Raw genomic sequence first — 10,229 nt, forward strand, 5'->3', positions numbered from 1 at the left:
GTAAATGTTTTGACATGTTGCCCACTTCTTATTAGGGCTTTCATTGTTTGTGTGCAGCAATATTTTTATCTTGTATTTTGATCCTTGTGTATTCATGAATAAACCAATGTTTAAAGCAACAAATCTTGTATTAGTGTTTCTGTTTGTGTGCTTTAAACTAATCAGGGAATAAGCCAAAAAAATGATCTCCCATTTCAGGGTACAAGCTAAATCCCTGATTTTTTTAGGGAATAAGCTTACTCCCCAGTTGAAACAGGGAATAAGCCTATTCCCTTAAAATTTCAGTGATTAAGCTTATTCCCTAAATTTTGTTATTCCCTGTAACATATATAGTCCTGTGAATAGTTTTTCTGCCTTTTTATTTTTAATTTTTTAATTTTATGTTTATTTTTGGTAATTGTTTTACGTTTGTATAGTAGAGTAGTCCCCTCTCTGGGCGAGGGCTGGTTGAAAAGAAGCTCGTTTATATTGCTTATGCCACAACCCTCGTAAAATAAAATTTGATTTGATTTGATTTTATTTGATCTCTCTGTCTCTGTCTCTGTCTCTGTCTCTCTCTGTCTCTGTCTCTCTCTCTCTCTCTGTCTCTGGCTCTCTGTCTCTGTCTCTGTCTCTGTCTCTCTCTGTCTCTGTCTCTCTCTCTCTCTCTCTCTCAGGCTTTTACTTTTAGCTCACTGTCACAAGCAAACACATAGACCGACAGCCAGCCAGCCAGCCAGACATACAGGCAGGCAGACAGACAGACAGAGATAATCACAATTCAATTAGATTGACTTGCTTTCAATATAACATTCATACCATTACAAATCCTCTCCAAACTAAGAAAAGAAATCGAAAGACGTCGCGTACTCGTTGCTTTGCTTAATAATAGGGAGCCGCACAAAAGCAACCACCATGAATGGACATTGCCCCACCGGGAATTAAATCTGTTATTCATTGGTATTCAAGTTTCAAGTTGTAGTCGACTGCGCGTATCTGTGCCGCAGGTGTCGATAGCAATATACATACAGACAGACAGACAGAAACATGTCCCCATTAACCCCTTCTATATGGGGAGACACTCGAACATGTATACACATACCCACTCACACACATGAACCAGGCTTTTTATGCTGATGCGAGTAAGAAAACGTGACTGGCCTTCCTGAACTAAACATCACAATATCTACACTCGCGGCCCATTTTGTCGCAGGTGCGACAATATGGGCAATGTGCGATAAAATGGGGCATGTGGGTGCGACTACAAAATGGGGCGTAACATACCTTCCACTAATTCACAACACATGGACACTACTGGGATGCAATACAACGTTATTTGGCGTGTGTGTGTGTACGTTCGTGCGCGTGAGCGTGTGTGTGTGTGTGTGTGTGTGTGTGTGTGTGTGTGTGTGTGATGTGTGGGCGTGCGTGTGTGTGTGTGTGTATGTGTGTCTGTGAGTGTGTGTGTGTGTGTGCAAGGTTGTGTATGAGTGTGTGTGTGTGTGTGTGTGCGCGCGCGCGCGTGTGTGTGTGTGTGTGTGTGTGTACGTGTGTGTGTGTGTGTATGTGTGTGTGTGTGTGAGTGTGTGTGTACGTGTGTGTGTGTGTGTATGTGTGTGTGTGTGTGTGTGTGTGTGTGTGTGTATGTATGTGTACGTGTGTGTGTGTGTGTGTGTGTGTGTGTGTGAGGCTGTGTGTGTGTGTCGGTATGTGAGCACTAGCCAGCTAGTTTATGAACCACGTCGAATCTGTTTGTCAGTTACGGGTAGTTACCAAATGGCAATCGCACCATTGTAAACAACGTCATGTCTTTAAAGGGAAGTTACTGCGCTAGTATTTTCAGTCGTTGCTTGAAGGAAATGACATTGTTGCTTCCCCTTGTACACAACATTTTACACACGCAGACACTCACACAGACACTCACGCAGACACACAGTTACGTTGAAGGTTTCTTTCAGATTGTATTGGACTGCACGTGGCAATACTGCAGGTGTCGAAAACACATAATGCTCTAAAAGCAACCCGGATTGTATTATGCATGCGACTGCACATCTGACTGGTTGTACTGGAGGGACTGTTAATACGAGTCGGCTCAGTCACACTTTGACCGTCCTATGATTTGTCATATCTCAAAGTGTGGTTTCCACTTACTCACAAGACATGGTGATGCCTTGCGACGTTTATCTGGCTTGCAGTCAGTCACAAACAAACTGACAGGCAGACAAGCAAACACAGAGACAGTCATACAATCAAAACACACACGCTTACACACACACACACACACACACACACACACACACACACACACACACACACATACACACACACACACACACACACACACACACACACACACACACACACACACACACACACACACACACACACACGCACTTCTATTGGCAGACCTAATATATATGTAAAGTGTACGTGAGAGCCCTGTGGCGAACGATTTATTTGGAATTGGTTCTCTAAAAGTGTGGGGGGCATTCTCTGTGTTGTACATTTGACACGCGTGTAGTAATTAACGTGGTCCGTAACTGTCCTAATTAACTCATGGGTATTTATTCGTCGAATGTTTGTCCAATGACACGGCGCACACACATCCCATTAATTATTACAAGCCCAAAGCGTAAACAACCAATGGCACTGTCCAATCTCTGCCTCGAAAGACAACAAATTGTTTTGATGTGAATACTACAATGCTGAAATCCGAAAACGAAGACATTTCTCGTGTGTAGTGTCATCAATGTAATCTTAGACAAAACTGTATGGCTCTTTAGTCGAGCAGCAGCATGAGAAATGCGGGCCGCTACTGTCACCGGTGTAAACAGGTCCAGTGGAACCCCCCTTTTAAGACCTTCAACAATCTGAGAAAATCAGGTCTTAAAAAAGGAGGGAGTCTTAACAAGGGGTACATCACACAGGTTATGAACACAACATCGGTGAAAAGAATGATGGTCTTAAAAGGGAGGGTGTCTTAAATTGTGGGGTCTTAAATGTGGGGTTCCACTGTATGACAATATGGAGACAGCGGCTATCGGCGCTGGTAGTAGGTCCGTGACGTCAGAATCGTCTCACACTAAAATAATCACAGGGCTAATAAGCACAGTCTTGCAATCTTTGTCGTCACAATGTCATGGCAAGTTCGGTGTCCGAACCTCCCCCCGTGTACACTACATTGGGTGTGCACGTTAAAGATCCCACGATTGACAAAAGGGTCTTTCCTGGCAAAATTGCTTAGGCACAGTTAATAATTGTCTACCTATACCCGTGTGACTTGGAATAATAGGCCGTGAAAGGTAAATATGCGCCGAAATGGCTGCAATCTACTGGCCGTATACAATTTCATCTCACACGGCATCACTGCAGAGCGCCTAGAACTGTACCCACGGAATATGCGCGATATAAGACTCATTGATTGATTGATTGATTGATTGATAGTTTTCGCACCTTGACCAACATCGCATGCAATCTCGACCGCCGATTGAAAAAACAAATAAAACATAGCATTATAATGTAGCCATGGACATGTCCTAGCTATTTCTAGCACTATCTAACCCAGGCACATTTCGGCAGCTTGGTGTTACGTTTGTCGACAGAAAAGCTACTTTAACGAACGCTCCCACCCTCCCCTCTCACAACCCCGTAGTGATGATTGCACTAATATGTTGTGCGTTGTATTATGCGTTGTATTATACGTTGCTTTCATTTTGGTTGTGTAATTATTGGATCTGAGCTAGTGAACAAAAAACCCTGCCATCGTGTCAATTAGTGACTGGTCTAGGTGATTTCAGTCAGTGTCAATTAGTGACTGGTCTAGGTGATTTCAGTCAGTGTCAATTAGTGACTGTGTCGCGGAACGCGATTCAGAAAATAAGTTTGTGTATTGCAGTGGTTTGCAGTGTTTAGTCATGTTTAGTCAATAATATTTATCCGATTTAACCGAGACCGGAAGGAGACGGCGCATGAAGGTACCGAGACCAGAAAGAGACGGCGCGTGAGGGTCTTCTTTAGTGTGAAAAGTCTCTCGCGTCACGTATAGCGCAGCCAATTATCAGGAGGAGGTCAACGGCGATCTGGCATTCTGCATTGAGACACGAGGACAGGCGCACGGGCAGGCAGACGAACGTCTTAATTCGCTGGTCAAGAAACAGCATGCGACGCATGTCACATTAATAGCAGAATAACTTACGTCGAAGGACGTTCCGGGTTCCGGGTTCCGGGTTCCGGGTTCTGGGTGAAGATGCCTAAGGACGTCGAGGCAGAGTATATTTACCGAACACTTCAAAGAACATGAACTGGATGGGGAAAACCGACGAGTCACGAGCAAGCATGGTTTCAACTGGGATCGACCTTTTCGTCATCTTCAGACCGTCAGGCGAACCAGTTCTTCAGAACTAATTTAAGTAACACAAAGGAAAAAAAACAGACGTGCTTGTTCTGTGTCTCTCGAACTCGTGTGATATGAATCGTGCGCGATGAACTAACTTTCCGAACTTTTCGAATCTTTTCTTTTTTTGATACACCATTCATCCATCGGAAAATAAACCGAAATTTATACTTCGTAGAATCCACCTATAAAGAATTGCGTTTGTTGTTGAGTTGTTTTAGCAATAAAACTCAAGTGTGGGAGTTTGAAAGTACTTCTACTTTTCTAAATCTTTCTTCCCCACATTCCGCTACAGTGGGGGCTCGTGTCCGGGATACGATTTTATGAGCTAGATCTTATTTTTTTTCTGTGTGGCCAACAACGCAAATTTTTGTAGGTGCGCGGAGGTTGTCTATCCTTTTTTTTTTTTTTAGTGCACGTTGGAGTTTTTTTTGTTTTTTTGTTTTTGTTTTTTGGTTTTTTTTTCGTTTTTTTTTCATTCTCTTTTTGCTTGTCCCGACGCTTGTTCCTTCTCCCAGTATGCTACCACGCCGCCCCGTCCCAGCACTTACTGCAACATCCACCCCTGAACTTCGTTCCGCCGCCAGACTTTGTCGAATCAGTGAGCCCCCAGTGTTGGTCAGACACCTGGGCACCCTCACTAATTCTACAGACACTCCAGGGAAGGATGTCAGGCCGCTGCGGAAGGCTACCCTCGGAAGATGACACTGCACTGCTGCTGAGTCACTTCGACGGTGTTCAGTATTGGTCCTGTTCCTGGCAAGGGACACAGGCACCGCTACCTACTAAGCCCTCTACTTACGACACTGACTGTTAAGTCGCGGAGCCAGACTGAGTGAGCGTCTCCTCAGAGAGCAGACCGCCACTGCGTCCTTCCGTCGACCCCCCTGGAGCATCCCAGGCCGGCAGCAGAATATTCAGGGATGGCTGGAACAGGAACACTGGAACCAAGGTCACCATGAGAGCCCTGAGCAGGAAGGGTCACAAGAATCGAGACACGTTTTTTTTTTTTTTTGCACTTTCTGCGTCAATCGCATTCGTGAAGTGAATGACACTCGGCTGTGTGATCCCAGCCTTCCCATTGGAACTTTAGCACTTCCACTCTGGGTAGGAGCCGACCGAAGCTCGAAAAACCCACCCACCCCTTATGGGATTCGAACCACGATCTCCCGGCCCGCAGTCCGACGCGCTAACCACTGCGCCACGGGGGCCGGTAGGTTGTCTATCCTTACCCCATCGCAGCACAGCACGTCTGTTTCTTATGCATGATAGTTAGTCTGGAGTAGACTAGAGAAGCTATACATGTATGTTAGTTAATCTTGAGTAGATTAGTAAGCTAACACAAGAAAGCGGCGATTGCTCGGGCGAGGATTGGACGGCAACAGCAGCACTCTAAATTATATTTCTTTCACCCTACATCTTTTGAAGATAACGGTAAAGTACTAGTCGAACTGAACCCAAGCTCTTTTAGGTTGAACGAGGTTCAACAGGTAACTGGATCTAACTTGAGTAGAAGTTAGATCAGTGAACTAAGTTAGGTCGTACCAATTCGGAGTAGTTGAGACTACGACTAACCTAGTAGAGTAGAGATTTAAATTGAGTCAACATAACCAGAGTGAGGTGGTGTTAGGACTAATTTAAATCGAGGACGGTGTTTAGCTTCTTGGTTCTAAGGTTCAAAGTAAAGTCTATACTCCGTGGCGGTTGTAACTAATCAGTGTGAATTAGTGCAGCTGAAATGTTGTATTGGTAATCTACGACAGGGTCGGGGTCACAATCAACATAAGTAGCAGTAGTTAGCAGCTTGGCTTGGAGTCAAGGTCACTTTCGTTAGAAGTAGGGTATTGTCTAACAGAGTGTCGAGGCTAGTCTACGGCTACAACAGTCAAACCTTGTATCGTCTGGAACGAACTAAGATTGACTGAGGCGAGGTATCTAGTGATCTTTTTTTTCTCCTACAGGTAAACCTTAGTGACATTTATTCTAGAGTAGAGTAAACATGCCCCGCCCACGTCAGGTAGCAGAGGTGGACTCGCCTCTAGTGGCATACCAGCGTGACGGCAACGTACTAGGCTTATCAGGTAAACCCTTAGCAGAGTATATCGAAAAACGCCGGCTCGAGGAGCTGGAGGAGAAGAAGAGAAAAGATAACCTGGAGTTGGAGGAGAGGAGACGGAGAGAAGCTCTCCAGGCTGAAGAGCGTAGGATCGCAGCAGAGAGAGAAGATAGGCGCGAGGAGCGAGATTTCGAACTGCGTCGTATCGAGTTGCAGAATCAAGCTGAAGGCAATCGCAACCAGAACGCTCGCGAGTTAGGCAACGATGCTGGTCCCGGGCATGAGAAATCAATCAAATTGAAGCTACCATATCTGGATGATAAAGATGATCTCGAGGCATACTTTCGTCAATTCGAAAGGGTAGCAAAAATCTCGAAATGGGATGATGATGATTGGGGAGCGCGACTAGGCTGCCAACTCAAAGGCAAAGCACGCGAGGCATATGCCAGATTGTCAGATGAAGAGGCAAAGGTCTACAACACGGTAAAGGCCGCTATTCTGGAAAAGTTCCAGCTGACATCAGAGGCGTACCGGAAAAAGTTTAGGGGCGCCAAGAAAGAGGCTGGGGAAAGCGCAAAGGAAGGGTTGACGAGGATTCGACTGTATTTTGACAGGTGGGTGGAGCTAGCAAAGAGAGAGGGTAAAGCACATGACCCAAAAAGTCTGATCATCATGGAAAGGTTTCTAGAATGGCTACCCTTTGAACAAGCTCGGTTCGTGCGGGAGCGTAACCCAATCAATGTCGATGAGGCGCTCAAACACGCGCGCGTGTACGAGGAGTCGCGCGAATCGGAACATCGCCGGGCGATCCCTAATCCACCCAAAACAGTGCATAACCAACCCAACGGTGGTTCCAAACCCCCCGCGAACGTGAGAACAGATAACTTCAGGTTCGGCAACGCATCGGAGGGACAGAGGTCGGGTCCCAGCGGTTGTTTTCTATGTGGCGGACCTCACCTGGCGCGTCAGTGTCCTAAGAGCAAACCCAACAATAAGCCTAGCTCTGCATCAACGATCACATTGGCAGCGGTGGACGTTCAGGAACCTCCCACAGTATGTGAGAAATGCTGTAACCTCGTGTTTGAGCCGCAGTGTGAAGCTACCGTCGAAGGCAAGACGGTGAGAGCGATAAGGGATACGGGAGCTTCCGCTATCATTGTGGACAGCGAGATAGTTCCGAGGGAGAAGTACACGGGCGAAGCAAAGAGAGTAGTGTTAGCCGATTCCCGTGTGACTAGAGAGCTCCCGATAGCTGAAGTGGAGATGCGAACTCCATTTTTCAGTGGCATTACCAAGGTGTTGGTGATGGATAGGCCGGTGCATCCGGTGTTGATCGGTAACGTGAGGACCGATAGTCAAAATGTCGAGACAGGGGTGCCTTTGTTCCGAGCAAGAGCGGAGACTTGTGCTCCCGTAGTCACTCGACAGCAAGAAGCAAAAAGCAAGGAAAAGCCAGTGAAGGTTATTCCCAAGGAAACTCTGATAGGGCAGATCAAACCTGATGATCTGAAAGCTGAGCAACGAAACGACCCTGACTTGGTCAAGGCTCGCGCGGTCGCAGACCAGAAGCTCAAAACAGGGACTCGTTACGTATGGAAGAAGGATATTCTGTACAGGGTCTACTCGTCCAAAGATACAGAATACAAGCAGGGGGTGGTGCCTAAAAAGTTTAGGGACGAAGTGATGGGTTTGGCGCATGATTCACCCATGTCAGGTCACTTAGGCGCTAGGAAAACCAGAGACAGAATCTGGCGAGACTTTTTCTGGCCAGGCATCTGCGGAGATGTGAGACACTACTGTGCATCATGTGATGCCTGCCAAAGAAGTACTCCTAAGGGAGCAACTAGGAAGGTACCCCTCCAGAAAGTCCCGCTGATGAACACCCCTTTCGAACGCGTTGGTGTTGATATCATCGGCCCCATCCTACCTGCTTCGGCGCGGGGGCATCGGTACATCCTTACCATGATCGATCACGCGACTAGGTACGCGGAGGCCGTTCCGCTGAAAGACATCAGCTCAGAGACGGTCGCGGATGCTCTGTTTGAGATGTGGACGCGTTTCGGACTACCCAAAGAAGTGTTGACTGATCAGGGGGGACAGTTTGTAGGTGGATACATGACTGGGCCCGTATGCTTATGGGGGAAGTTCGCGACAACTCCCGAAGTTTTGAGTGACATCGGAAGTACTTGCCTCACTTTCGTATGCATGGGCCGGAAAAAGGGTTTACCTCGAAGCAAAGCGAGGAAGTAACTCAGGGTATTTTGCGACTACTTCTAAAGTTTTGAGTGACATCGGAAGTACATCCTCACTTTCGCATGCATGGGACGAAAAAAGAGTTTACTTTGGAAGCTAACGAGGAAGTAAATGAGGGTAAATGTACTACAGCCAGACCCAGTAGTAAACACGCTACTTCCACAGTTTCTCAGTGCAAAAAGGCAGGGCTTTTCTTCAGTTTTTCATGTCAAACCGAGCTGACGCTCCCAAAGAGAGAAAATAGAGGGAAAAGTCGTATCTTCTGCATGCATTTCGTGCAAATTTCCCTGAATACAAACCTGAGTTGCCAGCTTTGACTTTTGTTTGTTCTGGGTCATTGGCCACCACTCTCTCATTCCCGCTTATACGAGGGGGTTACTGTGTTTCTATGAAAATGGGCGTCGTTGTGTGCATGTGTGTGTGTGTGTGTGTGTGTGTGTGTGTGTGTGTGTGTGTGTGTGCGTGCGTGTGTGTGTGTGTGTGTGTGTGTGTGTGTGTGTGTGTGTGTGTGTGTTCGAGTGTTGAAGTGTAAGTTTCTGCTATTTTTTTTTGTAATGGCTTTATCTGTGTGTGTGTGTGTGTGTGTGTGTGTGTGTGTGTGTGTGTGTGTGTGTGTGTGTGTGTGTGTGTATGTATTTGTGCGAGTGCCTGTCTGCCTGTGTGTGCGTGCGTGCGGGTATAATTGTGCGTCTGTTCCTTCATACGTTTGTTTGCGTGTTCGCGCGTGGCGTGTGTGTGTGTGTGTGTGTGTGTTGGCGTGTTTGTGTATGTTTGTGTGTGTGTGTTTGTGTGTGTGTGTGTGTGTGTTTGTTTTCGATGTTATGTGTGTGTTCGACGGTGTGTGTGTGTTCGACGGTGTGTGTGTGTTCGACGGTGTGTGTGTGTGTGTGTGTGTGTGTGTGTGTGTGTGTGTGTGTGTGTGTGTGTGTGTGTGTGTTCGATGTTATGTGTGTGTTCGACGGTGTGTGTGTGTGTGTGTGTGTGTGTGTGTGTGTGTGTATGTGTGTGTGTGTGTGTACCCACTCCCCACACTATGATGAGCTGACTATATTTGCGCCTTGATATTTTATTCATGTTCTTACGTTTTATGCTGTTTATTGTGATTCACCACACCCGAGTTTATCGTAATTGAGATAATAAAGTGTTCTATGTCTATGTATTATGTCTAATACACATGCACACACGCACGTAGGCTACAAAAATCCAATCTTGACTTTGAACTTTATATAAACATACATCCTCTTCACAATTAACGAGGACAAACGTAATTTACAAACACCTAAGTACAACAATTTTTCTGTTTTAAAAATTCGGACACACATTTTCTCAAATAATATGAAATTCGCTGAACTTATCTTCTTTTCACTACACCTTATATCTTGATTCCCAAAAAATGGAGTTCTGCCTTTTTAAATTTACCAGTAACACAAACATTCGCTCTGACCAAACTATTTTTGTCCAGCAGTTTTACCGATACACAATCATTAAAAAAACACTACAAAAAGAGTTTTAAGTTAACCGACTTCGCTACCACATAAACAACCTTTT

The 10,229-nt window shown here is 45.9% G+C and overlaps 1 protein-coding gene across 1 annotated transcript; it reads left to right on the plus strand.

The window, feature by feature from the left end:
- Window positions 1–6,371: 6,371 nt before the first annotated feature.
- LOC138956987 (uncharacterized) lies at window positions 6,372–8,531 on the plus strand (the record flags this gene model as incomplete). The annotated part of the gene is made up of 1 exon (XM_070328171.1): window positions 6,372–8,531. A coding segment is annotated over exon 1 (2,160 nt), but the record flags the coding sequence as incomplete, so codon positions are not given.
- Between the last annotated feature and the right edge of the window lie 1,698 nt (window positions 8,532–10,229).

Source organism: Littorina saxatilis, unplaced genomic scaffold, assembly GCF_037325665.1.
Source record: "Littorina saxatilis isolate snail1 unplaced genomic scaffold, US_GU_Lsax_2.0 scaffold_3047, whole genome shotgun sequence".
In the NCBI taxonomy this organism is placed as follows: domain Eukaryota; kingdom Metazoa; phylum Mollusca; class Gastropoda; order Littorinimorpha; family Littorinidae; genus Littorina; species Littorina saxatilis.